The 18997-nt window shown below is 41.3% G+C and overlaps 1 protein-coding gene across 1 annotated transcript in view; it reads left to right on the top strand.

The window, feature by feature from the left end:
- LOC126267767 (E3 ubiquitin-protein ligase Zswim2-like) overlaps window positions 1-13081 on the top strand; it is a 101392-nt gene extending 88311 nt beyond the window's left edge. The window contains exons 7-8 of the mRNA XM_049973071.1: window positions 9986-10115; window positions 13048-13081. Of these exons, the coding sequence (XP_049829028.1) occupies window positions 9986-10115; window positions 13048-13081 (164 nt within the window). The remainder of the gene's footprint in view (window positions 1-9985; window positions 10116-13047) is intronic.
- The last annotated feature ends 5916 nt before the right edge of the window (window positions 13082-18997 follow it).

Raw genomic sequence — 18997 nt, 5'->3', positions numbered from 1 at the left:
GAAATAACTTTAGAAAACTATTACTATGCAAATGGCTATTCTGGCTGCCTTCTTACAAAAGAAGTACCCTTGGACATCAGTACGGAGGAGATATTACATTTTTCATTGCAACTTGCTTGCTTAACATTTTCCCATGATGTAGTTACATATTGTTTAACATGAGATAATATAGAATTTTTTCGTATGTCCCACATACACACTGTCAATCATTCTCATTTAATCACACAACAACACATTAAATAAATACAGGTGTTTTCTGAATTTTATATTACGAAAATGAAAAATAGTTAACGTTTTTAACTATGAAAAATCGAACAAATTGACCTAATATTTTGTGAACTTAAGTAATGATTCCAAATTATGCTAAAAGACAAACTGTTATGAATCCTAACTGACTTTAATCTTACACGTGTTGGTCTGAGGTGTTTCAAGTAATTTTTTCTATCTCTGAAAGTATGCCAGCTAGAAAGCTGAGATTTTTACACAATCTTCTTTTTAACAACAATGGACAGTATATTGACTTTTAATTAAATTGAATAATATTTAACACAGTTTATTTAGATTCTTAAGGGCTTGCCTTGAATATTCTGTCGCTCGTATTGACACAGGTACCGCTTCCCACGGCTAGGCTAGCGACAGGTACGAATGAGTCACGCTAAGGCACAAGCGGCTGTTTCTATCATTGCCAACGGCTCCAAAGCTACTGCGAAGTAGTGCAATAAATGCTGTTGCGTATTGACTCGCGACGTTTAAGTGCTCCAGGCCTGCAAATTTAGCACAAAGCAATTTTTGATGTCTACACAATGAATATCGTTTATCGATCGTTTTAACTTTTTACTCTTTCATTGTTATCTAAATCCTCAAATTCTTCCCGCATGGTAGTGTAACGTTATTTCATAGCAACTATGCAGTGTCTGTCGCTTGTACGAATTGGGGTCTTCATCCCTGTTATTCCCATATATTGTAGTCTCCCTCTAATTGGGCTAAACGCCATTGGAATTGTGAACGTTCTTCATACTACGAACAAATAGCGAAGATGAAACAGCGCTGAGAGCGATATTTTTCTAAACTCAGAGAGTTGTGCCCACCGAAAAACGCCGCACCGCAATGTTAAACGAAATATCTCGCTGTTCCAGGTATTTCCCAGAAGGACCGAGTAAAGCTGAGTGACAGAACGAGCCGTGGCCCGCACATACTGCATACGTGAAGTTTGGCACGCCGTGTTCGGATCTGATCTAGAGTAGCAATTGCAACCTGCGTCCTCAGTTATTTGCTGTATGTATAGCAATTTCTGTCTTCCATTATGGCTTTTACCCTCTACAACTTCATCTAGTACCGTGGCAGATACTCTATGACGTCTTAACAAATCTCCTATCCATATGTTTTCAATGATGTTAGACGCATTAGGGTATCAAAATGATTTTGTTGTAACAGACCAGGACTCGAAGCTGTGTCTCCCCCTTAACGCGAGCGGTTATCTTAACCACCTTGGCCATCCGAGTACGCTTTCCTCCGACCCGAATTCCCAGCCTGTTTCACACTGCTAGCGTAGCGTCACCTTTCCATGAACTACATATTCGCCATTTCGGATTCCCGCAATATTCCGGACTTTATGTGCATCCGCACTGAAAGAATGGATCTTTGGTCGTTGCACCCTTTACATTGTCCTACCATCCTTCCCTTCTTCTTGCCAGTGTTTCACATGTATTATTTCCTAGCCGATTCTGCGGAAAACCTCCTTATTCCTTACCTCATCACTCCACCTAATTTTCAACATTGCCGGCCGCGGTGGTCTCGCGGTTCTAGGCGCGCAGTCCGGAACCGTGCGACTGCTACGGTCGCAGTTTCGAATCCTGCCTCGGGTATGGATGTGTGCGATGTCCTTAGGTTAGTTAGGTTTAAGTAGTTCTAAGTTCTAGGGGACTGATGACCACAGCAGTTGAGTCCCATAGTGCTCAGAGCCATTTGAACCATTTTTCAACATTCTGCTGTAGAACCACATCTCCAATGCTTTTCCACCGTCCTTGTTTCACTAACTTACAATGCTGTGCTCCAGACGTTCATTCTTAGAAATCTCTTCCTCAAATTAAGGCATATGTTTGATGCTAGGAGCCTTCTCTTGGCCAGGAATGTCCTTTTTGCCTGTGATAGTCTACTTATGTCCTTCTTGCTCCTTCCATTATGGGTTATTTTGGTGCCTATGTAGCAGAATTCCTTGACTTCATCTACTTCGTGACCACCAATCCTGATACGTTTCTCACTGTCCTCATTTCTCCTACTTCTCATTACTTTTGTCTTCTATTTACGCTCAGTCCATATTATGTACTCATATCCATCTTATATGATACTAAAATTGAAAATGACTGATTTAGTAAAGCGCCTAGGTGTGCAAATAAAGCTACCATTTCCTAAACACAAATTTGGCGAACCCATCTCATGCTAGACGACGAAGCAGCTAAACCCACAAATCCTTTTGCCTTATCAACACACCTTAGTAATGAGTGAAGCGGTACCTAATCCGAGATCATTAGTCATTCATAAATATTATCCTTCTTTTCTTGGTTCGTAAGAATGGAGCTTAAGTTAGAAGCTTTCGCTAGGGACGCTTAATAACATAGTTTTTAATAGCTGCAGTTTGGACGACTACTATATAAGTATTTATTAAAACTCGTCGTTTTACCTTTTGGCACAATTTGTGTTTGGAGATAGTTTCTGCATTCTGTGGCTGTGTGCGAATGCATTTGAGGTGTTATAGCTATCACCATATGTTTCTCGGAAGGCATGTCATGTGGATCCATTTTAAGTTTCCTTTACGTTTAATGTCTCTCGTATACTTGCTTATGGTAAGGATAATTGTTTGTCGAAACTTGTTCGAAATCCTCTTTGTATACTAATAATAAACAATTGCATCACTTATTATAATCCTCAGAACATGAAGTGACTGTAATATTCGTGTAGTTTCTTTTCAGTAAGAACAAAAATACTGACTGCAACATAAACGTGGTGCTGCTAAAGCCTCGAAAATATGGAAGTACCTTCGTAAGTCAGTGACTCCTACACATTTATAACGAAAGATGATAGGATGTATAATTCGTGAATGGCTTAGGTAATATCACTGATCAAACTGATCAAGAAAGGACATACGAACAAAATAAAAAGAAAAAGGTATTATGAAATCATAGACAGGGCACTAAATGTAATAGCGAACATTATTTAGTCTGGTGAACAAAACAATATTAATGAAGGACTTTCTTATATCCATAATTATTTTAAACTAAACAAAATTCTAAAAATGTAAAGGAAACTCAACCTAGAAACTAACATTCCCTTCACTGATTTTAAAAAGTATTTCTACCACATAATTTGAAGAGTGTATGCCCTGTAATTAATGAGAGAGGATGCACACACTTTATCAGAGCTGCCAGAAGCCTACTCGAAAATAAAAATTTGGAATGAAATTGTACATCTTCTAGGCGCAGTCCCTAAATTCTTATCGACGTCTGAAACAAGACAGTATTTCCGGCATTATTAAAAAAAACGGTATTTTCAATGAATTGAACAGTAATATGTGAAAGGGTATTAAATTAAATCAAAATAGATATTTTAACACTAAATTGTTTACTGTTAACCAAACTGTTATTTCTGAAAATGAATATGATCTCCAAAGAGCACTACCATCTAAAGTAGCGTGTAAAATATGTGATATGAAAATATCGAAGCGAAATTCGAAACTTTTAAAAAACTGTTTTTAATCAGAACTTGATGATGATCAAACGACTGAACAAGTGTCACAGCACACCGGATAAAAAGAATAAGCCCTGAAAAGGGACCCTGTTAAAATTTTATAAATAGCTGCAAGGCTCACGATACGCTGAAAAAGTCGTCTCCCTTAAGGCTGAGTCAGATTTGTAGGTATCTGAAATGAAGTTTTTAAATAAAATTAAAGACTGCTCTCAGCTGGAAAAATGCAGATTAAGAAGTGAACACAGGTACTTTATCCGATAAAGTATAACAGTACCTCAAAAAATTGGAAAAGTCACGTGTGGCTACAGACCACCGAACCTATTGAAGCCGTATAATCGAAAAATCAAGAGAAATATAGGGAGGCAATGCAAAAGATGGGGCGAATTGTGAAACCAGAAGCTGTTACTGTCTAATCCCTCCCTGTGGAATGCAATTCAGAAGAGCTAATTTTCCGTAAAGAAGATTCGTATAATTTGCAAGCATGTGGTGAGAGTTACGCAATGTAGGGATCTAAATGCGCTGCAGGTATAATGAAGTTGTTGTAGTGTACAAGCGCCATTACGTGTGATCAATGATTTTTATTTATCCTACGGAACAAATGAAATATGACAGTAGAAATATGTAAGTATAAAATGAATATAAGATGTAAGAAATAAACGTAAAACTGCGTAAGACTGGAACAGAGTGTATAAACAAGAAAGAGAAAGTAAAGTTTGGAAGTATAGATAAATTGAAATTTAGTTGGCGATTCCAGTTCAGAGCTGCTGTTGTGACTTCTACAAAGTGACTGTATTTCCATTGACACGTTCGTATTGCACACTCCCTCACAGTACGATTTATAGTTTGTTGGGGCACCCCGCATAACGAGTTCTAATAGCTCTGGCTGATGTCATGCTCACACAGGACGGATTTCTTATCATGAAACATGTTCAGAAATGAGCTGCTACAAGCTCCTCATCGGGATTTGCCACTGCAGTGTTATCCAATGGTAGACGTGTGCCATAGCTGCCGTTCAACCCACACAGTTTGGATACGAAAATGGACACGCATAAAATTGCTACGTTAGCTCTATTAAAGCGCGCATTTGGTCCTCTGTCCATGTACTAGCCATTTTGTTCTGTTTGTATTATACATACATAAAAATTTCTGTAACCATGATCATGGTACAAGGCAGAAAACCAAGTTCCTCAATCAGACAGTAAGGACATCAGCTTCTAAAACTTCCATTACACATAATCAGATACAAATTTACAATAGTATTTGACATGAAAGTATTTTGTCACTCTCGTTTTTTAGCAGATCCTGACGGCGTTCTTATTGTGTTGCTGCTTGTGTTCAGTAGCAGAGTTTTTAGAACACGTGTATTATCAGGAACTTGACACAAGAAATTGCAGTATCTCCTACGGCAAGTTCGCCAACCTCTCTCGTAGATAAAGCAGAGAATTCATGTATTTAGAGCAATATTGCTATTAAATTTTCTTTACTTCTTGTAAGAGTAAGTGTTTGTGTGTGTGTGTGTGTGTGTGTACACACATTCATACACAGTGCTTTAAGGGACTGATGTGTGTCCCATAATCTTGATGAAAAAAATAAGTAAATAAACAGTGAATCGTGGGTGAATCACACAGTGACGTAGACAGCAATCTTGCAGTTAAAGGGGGAAACCACATTAGAAAGTTCAAAAAATCCGATTTTTTATTGCATAATCGTTAGCTTAACTATCCAAGAATACGCTGTCAAAATTTCCAAGACATTGGAATGGAACATGAACCACACCTTATTCCATTGCATCCCGACTTACAGAAGGAAATTCTTCCAATATATGAAGATTTATCAAGGGATGAATTACTGCAGAGATGTTTAGATGGCCACACATAAAATGCGAATGAAAGTTTTAATTCCATTATTTGACGATTAGCTCCAAAACACTTGCACTCCGGACTAAAAGTCGTTGAACTGGGATCGTGTTTAGCACCGGGCTTATTTCAATGAAGGAAATCATCCTTTCTGATGATTATGAACGAGGCAGAAATTGTAGTAGGGACGCAAAGCTTCAATTATGCCTAACAAATACCTTCTCAATACGCACGTTATAATATGGAAGGCACCAAATACAAAAAGCCTTTGACCACAAACATGAGGTTTCCTGTCATGTTATTGTAACAAATCGTACGAAAAGCGACGCGTTTTCGAGAGATTCTCATTGTGTCGGTGCTTTGAAGCAGCAATACTAATATAATATCACGTAAGCTGTAACACAAAAACCATGGAATACAGGCTTCAAATACAAACGACGTATGTTGTTGTCTCCTTGAGGCAAAAGCGATCTTGCAACTCACTGGCGGCCTCGTTCCTTTCCATGAAGTAAAAATCTGGCGTATCAAATTTTGCCCTAGTCTGATTCTGCCTATCACGCTTGGTAACGCTCCGAAACGTGACATCCCAAATTTTGACGTCACAAAACTCTACCAATACCAAGTCCAAGATCATTTTCATGTGCCGTGTGAACTCGTCACGTGTATTTGTGCTTCTCTGACAGGTGGCCATCTGAATCTGAACCTGTCTGTTCTTTATGGTAATTGGGCAGATGGACTGGAAGTTGCAGGTTGGTGCAAATCGGAAATGTCGTTTGTACTTTCTCATGATTGTATTAAGTCTTCGGAGAGATGATGGCCAACTCCCAGCGGTATGAGAAACCACCGTGGCAGAGTGACTTTCCTCATTGATTGGTGTGATGAATGTTTAAAAATACGAAAATGCAGTGTCATACTTCGCATCTCCAGACCTCTGGGCTGAAATGTGCTGTGGGCCCTACCAGGAAAAATTTTGTGCCTATTAATCCGCAAAAGACCATTTTAGCCCAATTATCGAATTAAAAGTCTATGGCACAGCATGTAACGCATGGTGTTTACTTCTATAACATTTTGATATACAATTCATGATTTAATGAACTGATTATACTAAAAATATGAAAAGAATTTCTCATGGGTCTAACGCTTATACAATACTTTTTCTTTGTATGGCGATTAACTCGTATTGTAGCGCTGTCCGTAATTATGGATTATATAGAAAATTATAAAAATGGCTTATTAGTGTAAGACCACTCCTTTTCCTGTACATTATTCGCCTGCAGTGGTGAGTACGGCAGCTACGGAATTCCTGTTATATGTTTATAATACTACAGTAGCAGGTACAGCCGTCACTGAACTGTAATTGAGAAAGTCAACAAGTTGTTTGCAGTTGGAAGTAGTATAATTAACACGACCAAAAAATAAAATATTTTTTAAAAATATTTGTTTATCTGACTTTTTAATCAGTTTGTATTCCGTAGAAATATTGGAGCACGAGAGGCAATACTGACCTTACGACTTATCTTAGAAGAAAGACTAAGGAACGGCAAACCTACGTTTCTAGCATTTGTAGACTTAGAGAAAGCTTTTGACAATGTTGACTGGAATACGCTTTCAAATTCTAAAGGTGGCAGGGGTAAAATACAGGGATCGAAAGGCTATTTACAATTTGTACAGAAACCAGATGGCAGTTATAAGAGTCGAGGGGCATGAAAGGGGTCGCAGTGGTTGGGAACCGAGTGACACAGGGTTGTAGCCTACCCCCCGACATTATTCAATCTCATATTGAGCAAACAGTATAGGAAACAAAAGAAAAATTTGGAGTAGGAATTAAAATCACTGGAGAAGAAATAAAAACTTTGAGGTTCGTTGATGACATTGTAATTCTGTCAGAGACAGCAAAGGCCTTGGAAAAGCAGTTGAACGGAAATGACAGTGTCTTGAAAGGTGGATATAAGATAAACATCAACAAAAGCGAAAGTGATGCTGAAGGAATTAGATTAGGAAATGAGACACTTAAAGTAGTAAAGGAGCAAAATAACTGATGATAGTCGAAGTAGAGAAGATATAAAATGTAGACTGGCAATGGCAAGGAAAGCGTTTCTGAAGAAGAGAAATTTGTTAACATCGAATATATATTTAAGTGTCAGGAAGTCAATTCTGAAAGTATTTGTATGGAGTGTAGCCATTTATGGAAGTGAAACGTGGACGATAAACAGTTTGGACAAGAAGAGAATAGAAGCTTTCGAAATGTAGTGCTACAGAAGGATGCTGAAGAGTAGATGGGTAGATCACGTAACTAATGAGGAGGTATTGAATAGAATTGGGGAGGAGTTTGTGGCACAACTTGACAAGAAGAACTAACCGGTTGGTAGGACATGTTCTGAGGCATCAAGGGATCACAAATTTAGCATTGGAGGGCAGCGTGGTAGGTAAAAATCATAGAGGGAGACCAAGAGATGAATACACCAAGCAGATTCAGAAGGATGTAGGTTGCAGTAGGTACTGGGAGATGAAGAAGCTTGCACAGGATAGAGTAGCATGGAGAGCTGCATCAAACCAGTCTCAGGACTGAAGACCACAACAACAATATAAACGACGACTTATTAATTTCTCGATAACGCGCCAATAATGGCCTCGTGACTTTGCAACGACGTCTCGCGTCAATAGTATCCGTCAGGTTCTTAAGACGTCTTCGTCGTTTCCCGCAACATCTCGTTAACGAATAAAGTTGTCTGAAAATGTTTTCCCCAGCTTCAGGAACTCAAGATTCCGTTTCCAAGAACAGGAAGTAAACTTGCTTTATGTGTCCTGGAAAAATCTAGTTCACTTCAAACTGCCAGAACGCCGTTAACAATTGTTTTGAAAACAACTGAAGTAGGGGAGAATGTTTTAGCTTGGTAAGCCTTCCAGACTTTCGCTTATATGCAGCTCTGTGATAGTTCAATATATTTTCTTATTCCATTTTTAAATGATATCATTCACTTTTTTGTGCTACAGTCGTTTTTTGAAACTGCAAAACCACTACGCAAGATTATGGTTTTTCCAAATTTGAAGACGTCTTCCAAGCTACATCATGATCAGATACCTAGGAACAAATATTAGAGTACAGTTTAAAAGCTTTGCAGTCGAGAAACTGTTGTCAGTACTGTATTTAGTGGTATTTAAAGAACCTCAGTTAATTCGCAAGTACAACATGTTCCACGGTGAAGGACATCTTTGTATTTCAAGATTCATGCTGGTATACGACGACCAACAAAATATGTCTTAATTACCCACATGTTATATAAATACTTCTAAACATATAGTTTTTTACGTGCCATAAAATTCTGTACCTGAAGATTTAACAGCATATTCCAAATATATTTATTATGGAGCACGTAAATGTGTAGAATGCGAAGTATTTATTAATGCTTCACAAAACACAACTCGTGTCTGACAACAACTACTGTAGAAAAAGGCGGAAACTGCTTAATGAGGTCTAGCGCGCATTCCTTCCTATGATTCCAAAATAAGTCAGTTTACTACAGTACCGACGAAAAATAACTGTGTGCTCCAAGTATCCTGTTGATGCTACACTCTCTCAGTCTCTTTCCGGGTGCCAGTAGGAATTTGATAAGAGGTTTGAGAGGTGAATGCTTATTTAATTCATATCAACTATCCAGTGAAACAGGCGAAAAAGCCCTACAAAATGCGTCTACATATTTTATTATTCTAAGACCATAGACTTTTTGTTCAGATTTCTATGTGTGGGTCTCTAGGATGCAGCATAGATAGCCTACGCGTAAATGCAGTCATGAGGGAGCACAACAATCACGGGACTAGAGAAGGACAAGAAATCTGATTCGTAGATTATGAGTCGTTGACCTCCAAGTCGAGCCTTACGATTTCTGTATAATGTTGTCCCTAGTTCTGAGTTTTGAGCACTGGTCAGTAGTAAATAGACTGAAAATGTGCAGGATATGGTTATTTCAACTGTTTTAGGAAACGGCTGTGTTGCTGTGGCAGATTTTCGAATAACGCTTGGAGTTCATGCTTGGCTTATTTCTTACGAAGATGGAAACAGGGGGCTTGAATTTCTTTTGCGCAGGGTAATAACCATAATTTTTAAAAACGCTCTTCGTAAACTACTAAATCTTTTGTTAAAGTGTGCTCATTTCCGCAAAATTTTTATGTAATGTGGCTGTGACTGTCATCTGTGGCAACAGACTTTTCTTGCTTTACATTTCTGGGCTGTTAGATTTATGAAGGTTAAATAACAGCGGTGCCAGGACGGATTGTATGTAATATGTAGCGTGATAACGTAATACTGAAATCCAAAATTTTGCGGCAGCTTGTGGCGCCTGTCATGTTAGGCAACCAATCCATCATTGAAGCGTGGCGTGTTGCAGTGACGCACTGCCGGCGGGGCTGCGGGCACCTGGTGCATATCTGCTGCATGCGCGTCCTGGCCGCGCACCAGCTGGGCGCCACGGCGCTGCCCGCCGGCCGCGACGCCAACGTCTCCTGCCCTCTCTGCAGGTACGTAGGCCATTACTGGTGTGTAGACTCTACTTGTACGTAGACTCTCGTAACACTCTGATGCATCACTATCTGCTGTGACGTCTTCAGAAAGTAATTACACCATGTGCAGTATTGGGAAGCAGCTTCGTATTACAGAATTAACGTCTACAACTCTACTCCTACGGTATGTGGCGCTTCTGATTTACCTGTCTCTCAGCTCCCCCCCACCCCTCCCCGTCCCCTCTTTTTTGTTTCATTCGCGAATGGCGCATGGGAAGTATAACTCTCCGGATTAGCTCTAAATTAGTGGATTTTCCCGTAGTGATCATTTCATAAGATGTACAGCGTGACATCTACATATCCTACAATTTGTTTTTATGTTGTCATTACCCTGTAGGTCACTCTGCATGCTTACTTGTAGATGCGAGGATTATTCGGAAAGTAAATTCCGATCGGTCACGAAATGGAAAAGTACTGTGAAAATCCGATGAAACTTCGCACATACACTATGTGATCAAAAGTATCCCGTCATCTGGCTGAAAATGACTTGCGTCCTCCATCGGTAATGCTGGAATTCAGTATGGTGTTGGCCTACCCTTAGACTTGATGACAGCTTCTACTCTCGAAGGCATACATTGAGTCAGGTGCTGTAAGGTTTCTTGGGGAATGGCAGCCAATTCTTCACGTAGTGCTGCACTGAGGATAGGTATCGATGTCAGTTGGTGAAGCCTGGCACGAAGTCGGCGTTCCAAAACATCCCAAACGTGTTCTATAGGATTCAGGTCAGGACTCTGCGCAGGCTAGTCCATCGCAGAGATGTTATTGTCGTGTAATCACTCCACCACAGGCCGTGCATTATTAACAGGTGCTCGATCGTGTTGAAAGATGCAATTGCCATTCCCGAATTGCTCTTCAACAGTGGGCAGAAAGAAAGTGCTTAAAACGTCAATGTAGGCTTGTTCTGTGACAGTACAACGCAAAACAACAAGGGGTGCAATCCCCTTCAATGAAAAACACGACCACACCATAACACCACCGCCTCCGAATTTTACTGTTGGCACTACACATGCTGCCACATGACGTTCACCGGGCATTTACCATACCCACGCCCTGCCATCGAATCGCCACATTGTGTACCGTGATTCTTCACTCAACACAACCTTTCTCCAGTGCTCAATTGTGCAATGTTTACGCTCCGTACACCAAGCGAGGTGTCGTTTGGCATTTACCGTCGTGATGTGTGGCTTATGAACAGCTGTTCGATAATGAAATCCAAGTTTTCTCCCCTCCTGTGTAACTGTCATAGTACTTGCAGTAGATCCTGATGCATTTTGGAATTACTGTGTGATGGTCTGGATCGATATCTGCGTATTACACATTACGATCCTCTTCATCTGTCGGCGGTCTCTGTCAAGCTGGCCTGTACACTTTTGTGCTGTACGTGTCCCTTCAAATTTCCACTTCACTGTCACATAGGAACAGTGTACCTAGCGATGCTTAGCAGTGTGGAAATCTCACATACAGACGTATGACACAAGCGACACTCTATCCACCACGTTCGAAGTCCGTGAGTTCCGCGGAGCGCTCCATTATGCCCTCTCACGATATCTAATGAATACTGAGTTCGCTGATATCTGGCAGTAGGTGTCAGCAAAATGCACCTAATATGAAAAACGTATGTTTTTGGGGGTGTCTGGATACTTTTGATCACATAGTGTATGTGTCAGGCAGTGTCTCTAGAAAGCCTGTTGATCGCGCCACGTCGCTCTTTTCATTTCTGACCACACGGTAAGCACGTAAAGATGCCTAGAAAATGGTGTCACCCGCCAAGTATAAGGGCCTGGTGAGAGATTTCACCTGATGTCGTGCAGCCCACACAGCATAACTGTCATATGGTCCCTCGTACTCGACAATTCTCGGCCGCACTCTGCAGGGTCAAAGAAGACGTTCCTCCAGCGTTTTCGATGCGAAATGTGTGGCCGCCCACAATACCGGCTATAACTGGCTACCGCTGAGCTTCATTTCTGCTCACATGAACTGCTAGGTACGAAGACAAAGTTTTGGCACAGACAAGGAGCTGTAAATCAGCGTAGAGAAATGGCGGAAAGCACAGGCGGCTGCCTTGAATGACGAGGGCATTGGAAAGCTGGTAAACGCTACGACAGATGTGTAAGTTGAAGCGGTGACTATGTAGAGAAGTGGTTGAAAGATGTAGCTAAATGTTGCAAATAAAACATCTTTGATTTTCACAGTGGTTTCCATTTCACGATCGATCGGAACTTACTTTCCGACTAGACCTCGCATTTTGCAGTAGCTACTGTTTACAACGTTTCGCCGCCGGCAGCGTAATCTTACAATGGTGGATTTCTTCATCTGTTTATTCGAATTACGCTCCAATTACTTACGTCGAAGGTCGACTGCCAGTCCACGCACTTATTATGGATCCTCAGCATGGCTTCCTGCTGTTCGTTGCAGTATTTAGCCTCGTTACCTTCTTATACACAACGGTATCATCTGCGAATAGCCTTATGGAGTATCTGACGTATCAATATATTTGTTTTTATCAGTGTCGATCCTATTACACTTCCTTTGGATACTCGTGAGGTTACGTTTGTCAGTATTGTTGCGTTAAGAGCGACGTGACTTCTGTGTGTAAGGAAGTCCTAAATCCAGTCGCAATTGGTCCAAAACCCAGTAAGCTCGTGTTTTGTTCACTGAGACACAGTGCGGAAATAGTATATCGAATGCCTTCCTTCAGTCAATGACCACGGCATCAAACTGGGTACCCACGTTTGCATAATTGAATACAAATTCATGTTCTTAGAAAGATCGTTTTCATTCTTATTGAAGGAATGCAGCAACACTCATTCAGTTTCTTTCCTTTCCGTGAAAACATTAATCAAGAAAGTCTAGGTATTATTGGTTGTATGAGCCAACATTGTCTTGCTAGAACCAACAATACTTTAGCTGGTATTCAGCTGTAGTGCACAAGCTGCTTACAGCGCTCACTGTTACTTGCGGTATGAACGAATGTCATGAAGATTACCCTGCGTGGCATTGTACAACAAACACTCCTTGTAAACGCAGAGGGGACTCGTAAGGTACTGTGAATTTTCCGTGTTCCCTTTTTATGAGGTCTGTGCCTTCACAAATCTATTAAGAAGGAGCCATGTCTCGTCAGACCGAAACCAATCACTGATCTCTTCTGTCTCTGACGTTGCAGATGACATGTTCCACTGACAGAAAATTACACGTTTTCCGTTGTCTACAGGGAACAACTCATAACAGCAGTAATTATGTGCAAAAGTTACTTTAAATACTTACATATTGTCGTGTGGGAATTCCCAACGGCGAGGCCAGAGTGGCTAACTAGACGTCGCACAGATTTCGTATACCACATAAAGTACGCAGCTTGCAAGTCAAAGAAATTCTGCGATTTCTACTATTTCGGTCGACATTTATTATATTTTAGAGCTTATTGTACAGCCGTGTGATGGTGCATTTGTTTGGTGCACCATTACCGTATTTTTCTGTGAAGGCGGGTTTTGTCTCTGCGTAACTGGCTCATCTAATGTACCAGTGGTCAATGAACACGCTCTTCTGTAATGTGTTACTCACTTCTTCTTCAATTAAACAGGGATCATGCTTGCAACAGAAAGGAAGTTGCTTTCTTAAAGTTGTACATCTTTCTGAATAGCTGCGAAATAAAATCTATTACTAGGAAGCTAAAACATGGTACTTCCGTAAGATGAGAAATGTTTGATTTCAAATTTATTTTCTTTTATTATCACCAGCTTTCGTAATCACCATCCAGAGCGCTCATACTAAGTCCGTATTCAATATTTCACCAATAGATGTAATAGTTAGGGTCGCACGTGGGCTGCAAGCCAGCGTAAAGGTGGCAGAGTTTTGTTCGAATACAGGTTCATTAAATTTACCCAAGTAGAGATTCATTAAAAATACATCGTCTGTCTTCCAAGAAGTCTCAATTAAGTTCCCTAATCACTTCCGTTACACTTTGCTATGGATCAAACCAACCTATTACGATTATATCAGCGTATCTTTGAATTTGTTCTACTTCTGTTGTTATATATTATTGATAAGGCCTCCAAACACTGGAACACTACTCTAGAACTGGTCGCACTAGCGTACTGTATGCGATTTTCTTTGATGAATTTGAGTAATCTCCCCATTTCCTATCATTTCTAGGGAAAGTATAAGTATCAGGTTGAAGCACAAGTTTGTAGCGTTTTTGTTTTACGCTTTGGTGTTCCGGCTGCTATGGGCTTATTTATCGATCATCATTTTATTTGTAGTTCAATGTAGCTATTTGAGTTTACATATTGTCATTTTGTTATATGGAGATAATGAGTCGAGCTCTTGAAGTTAGAAAATGGGGTGCCAAGTTGAGAAATCCTCTAAGTTCAGTCGACGGATGACACCAACGGAGGCAGCCAGAAACGTTTGAGCCCTGTATGGGCATACTGCCACTGGACAGAGCACGGCAAGAAAATGTATTTTTTGTTTTAAGGAGGACCATTTTGACATTAGTGACTTGCCACGTTCAGGAAACCTTCAGAGTATGATGAAGATCATTCAAACGCATTAATTCCCAATGATTCACATATTGTACTTGAAAAGTGGCAAATGTGATACATTGTGATCGTTCCACTATCTGCGACATTTGTATGCAGTAGGGAAGGTTCGAAAATCGGGTGTATGGGTATGCTCTAAGCCAAACAGCAAAAATCAGCGGGTGGCCATATGTGCATCTGTGCTTGTTCGTCATCAGTTGGCTTGTGAACAACACTGACCATTCCAATCCTGTATAGCTACTGGTGACGAGCAGTGATGTCTTTATTGTAACGCAAGGAAAAGAAAGGTATGGTCGACCCCAAAGAAAGCAGCTGCTCCCCGTGCAAAGACCAGCGCGCATCCAAAAATGAAAAAGTTATACATCTTGTGGGGCAGCGACAGTGTGAAGCACTACGCATTGCTTGCTTGAGGTGTAACCATCACTGCTGACGTTTATTGTCAACAGCTGAAACGTCTTGCAGACGCCATCCAGGGGAACGAATATGAAGACTGCAGGAAGTGGTAATATCCCATGCTAAAGCTCGCCCTCATTGTGCTAGACTGATAGAAAACGCTATACAGGAGTTGGGTTTGAAAGTCATTCCGCATCCACTTCATTCGCCTGATCTTGCGCCTCAGATTTTCACCTTTTCCGCTCTCTATCAAACTGCCTTCTAGGAGATACCTTTCCAGAAGAAAATGCGGTCCGAACATGGCTCGACGAGTTCTTAGCCTCAAAAGCAAGAGATTTCTATAGTCAAGGATACAAAAAGTTACACCAGCGTTGGCAGACTTTTGTAAATAGTGAAGGAGAATATGTTGTTGATGACAAAGTCTCTGTTATGTGTGTTGTGTTTATTAAACTTACGGAAAAACGCTACGAACTTAGGCACAAACCTAATAGTTGACTGATTTGACGTGGCCAAAATGTTCACTACTAATCTTGTAATTATATGCTATCGTGTTTTTTCTCTTTGTTATTTTTCTTGTTTAATCTCCAGACATGTTACACTGTCGGCAGGTTTAGGTTGGTGTTGATGTGTGTTGGGTTGTAGTTCATATCCATAAGGTACTTTGGAAATGTAGAATGAGTGTCCTTCTGTGTTCAGAAATACTGAAATTTCTACCTCTATGACGCATATAACATAGTCCGTCTGACAAAAAAAGGAGGGGCACACAGAAGGAGAGGAGGAAACGAAATGAAACTTCATGCGTGATTTTAATACAGTGATTACTAAATCGAGACAAAGAACTTGGCCCTATGAGTCCACTTATCAGTATGACGTTGCACCCTCTCTGGCATGGATGCATGCCGTGATGCGCTCTCTTAATAAATGGCAACATGATTCTGTCGCATGAAAGGTAATATATGAGGACACAAGAGGTCCGTGACGTACTCTGAAGTCATAGCCAGAGGCTTTTACATCATGACGCCAGGAATAAAAAAAGATGTGCTTATCCAAAACAGTCCGCGCTGCTGCTACAGTCGTAGGTTAGAATCCTGCCTCGGGCATGGATGTGTGTGATGTCCTTAGGTTAGTTAGGTTTAAGTAGTTCTAGGGGACTGATGACCTCAGATGTTAAGTCCCATAGTGCTCAGTGCCATTTTCCAAAACAGTGGAAGGATGGGATCTCTCCCAAGGTCGGCGCAGTATCCATCGACGATGGTTATCTGTGGTAGTGGGGAACTGTGATTTAGTGCTGAACAATATTATGCGACGCCATTCACCAGCAACCCATGCTTCCCCGTCACGGCAAACAGTGTTGCTTGTGTTATGGTGTTAATGGTAGCCTTCACATGAGTCTCTAATTCCCTGATCCGGCTGCTGTTAACCTGCAGTCAGTGATGCGTTATGACAAAGAATGTTTCAGGGAATGAGTTATTTGTTCACGGATAGCAGATACAGATGTGGAGGAGTTGCGATGTTTTCGGTTTCCCTTGTGATGGCCAGATGTGGTCGGTCAAAACATTGGCTGTGAATATGCTTGCCGTCGCATTCCCATGTGTCCCAACATTGAGCTGGTCTCACATCCGAATGCCCCACAAATCTGGGTACTGATGGACTCTATCAGCAGACCAAAGGGAGACTCACAATGAGGCCCCTTCCAAGCTCTGTCAGGTGCTAATACTGTTGTCTGTCAATAGCACATGGCATCGCCAAGCCCTAACAGTGTTCACTTTACATCTGTCGCTCTTCACGCCCCTAATATCCCGTAGCATGCATAGTAACATAACTAAACAGAAACAACACTAATACACTCTGAATGGTCGTTCTATCTGTCACAGAGAATCTAAATCATTTACATACCTGACCATGTCTTCTCGATCCTCTCTTGTTTGCCAGGCAGTGTATGAGAAACCATGTTTACATACACTGAAGGAAAAGAATCGCACACCAAAAAGTAATTAATGTAGAGTAATGAAATTTTAGTAAACTTTTATCTTGGTAAAAAATTTCAGTGATTAACATTGCAAGATCACACGTTAATGTAAGCGCGATATAAACCATTGCAGATGTGAATTGTTGGTACATTAATAACTGGTGTAACAGCCAGAATGTTGAATGCAAGCATTCGAACGTGTATGTGTTGTGTTTACAAGTGCCGCTGTCAGGTTGTGGGATGGAGTTCCATGCTTGTTACACTTGGTCGCTCAATGCACACATGGTTAATGCTGTTTGTGCCCGAGTTGTCGTCCAATGGTGTACTGTATATGCTCGATTGCACGCAGATCTGTAGACACTCTATAGAGCATGTTGGGTTATAACAGTGATATGTGGGCGATCATATCCTGTTGGAAAATAACCCCTGAAATGCTGATCATGAATGGGAGTACAACAGGTCGGAGACCAGGTTGACATGACTTTGCGGTCAAGGTGCGTTGGTTAACCCTGAGAGTGCTCTTGCTGTCATACGAAATTTCACCCCAGACCTCAATTCCAGATGTAGGTCCAGTGTGTCTAACACGCAAACAGACTAGTTGTAGGCCTCAAATGGTCTCCTTCTAATGAACACACGGCCATCACTGGCACCGAAAAGGAATCATCTTTCATCAGAAAACACAATAGATCTGCAGCCCGTCCACCAATACGCTCTCACTTGACACCACTGAAGAGGTAAATGGCGGTAGTTTGGGGTCAGTGGAATGGATGCTACAGGGCATCTGGCTCAGCGCTGTCCTTGAAGTAACCGATTTAAAACAGGTCGTTGTGTCAAATTGGTACCAACTGCTGCTCAAATTGCTGCTGGAGCTGCGGTACGATGCGAAAGAGCCATACGCCGAACACGATGGTCTTCCTTCGCAGCAGTGACATATGGCCAGCCAGAGCCCAGTCTTCTTGGGACCATACATTCCCGTGACGCCACTGCCAGCAATCATGTACCAGTGGCTATACTCCTACCAAGTCTCTCTGTAATATCGCGGAAGGAACATCGACCTTCTCGTAGCCCTATTACGCGACATCGTTCAAACTCAGTGAGGTGCTGATAACGACGTCTTTGTCGCCTTAAAGGCATTCTTGACTAACGCCAACTCACTACGTCCAGTTTAACGCTCATGCTCACGAGCGTTACAGCGTGCATTTGAATCACCCTTACAGAGGCGCTACTGGCGTCACTCTTACGTATCTGGCGTGGAATCTGAATAGACGTCATCTTTCAGATGTAGAAACACACTTAACCTACTTTCATTTATGTCGTTCTTGGTGCTGCAACTTTTTTCTGTTAGTGGAGTTATGTATGTGACAGCAAAGAGTACAAAAAATGAGCCTCAACCGCACAATAAGGATTAACTTGCTTGTATATACATCTGCTACGATTCATTGCTTCATTGTTACTGGCCATTAAAAGTGCTACACCAAGAAGTAATGCAGATGATAAACGGGTATTCATTGGATAAATATATTATGCTAGAACTGACATGATTACATTTGCACGAAATTTGGGTGCATAGATCCTGACAGATCAGTACCCAGAACAACCACCTCTGGCGGTAATAACGGCCTTGAGACGCCTGGGCATTGAGTCGAACAGAGCTTGGATGGCATGTACAGGTATAGCTTCCCATGCAGCTTCAACACGATACCACAGTTCATAAAGAGTAGTGACTGGCGTACTGTGACGAGCCATTTTCTCGGCCATCATTGACCAGACGTTTTCAATTGGTGAGAGATCTGGAGAATGTGCTGGCCAGGGCAGCAGTCGAACATTTTCTGTATCCAGAAAGGCCCGTACAGGACCTGCAACATGCGCTCGTGCATTATCCTGCTGAAATGTAGGATTTCGCAGGGATCGAATGAGGGGTAGAGCCACGGGTCGTAACACAT

The sequence above is a fragment of the Schistocerca gregaria genome, chromosome 4, assembly GCF_023897955.1.
Source record: "Schistocerca gregaria isolate iqSchGreg1 chromosome 4, iqSchGreg1.2, whole genome shotgun sequence".
In the NCBI taxonomy this organism is placed as follows: Eukaryota; Metazoa; Arthropoda; class Insecta; order Orthoptera; family Acrididae; genus Schistocerca; species Schistocerca gregaria.
This window is presented reverse-complemented; position numbering and strand designations above follow the sequence as displayed.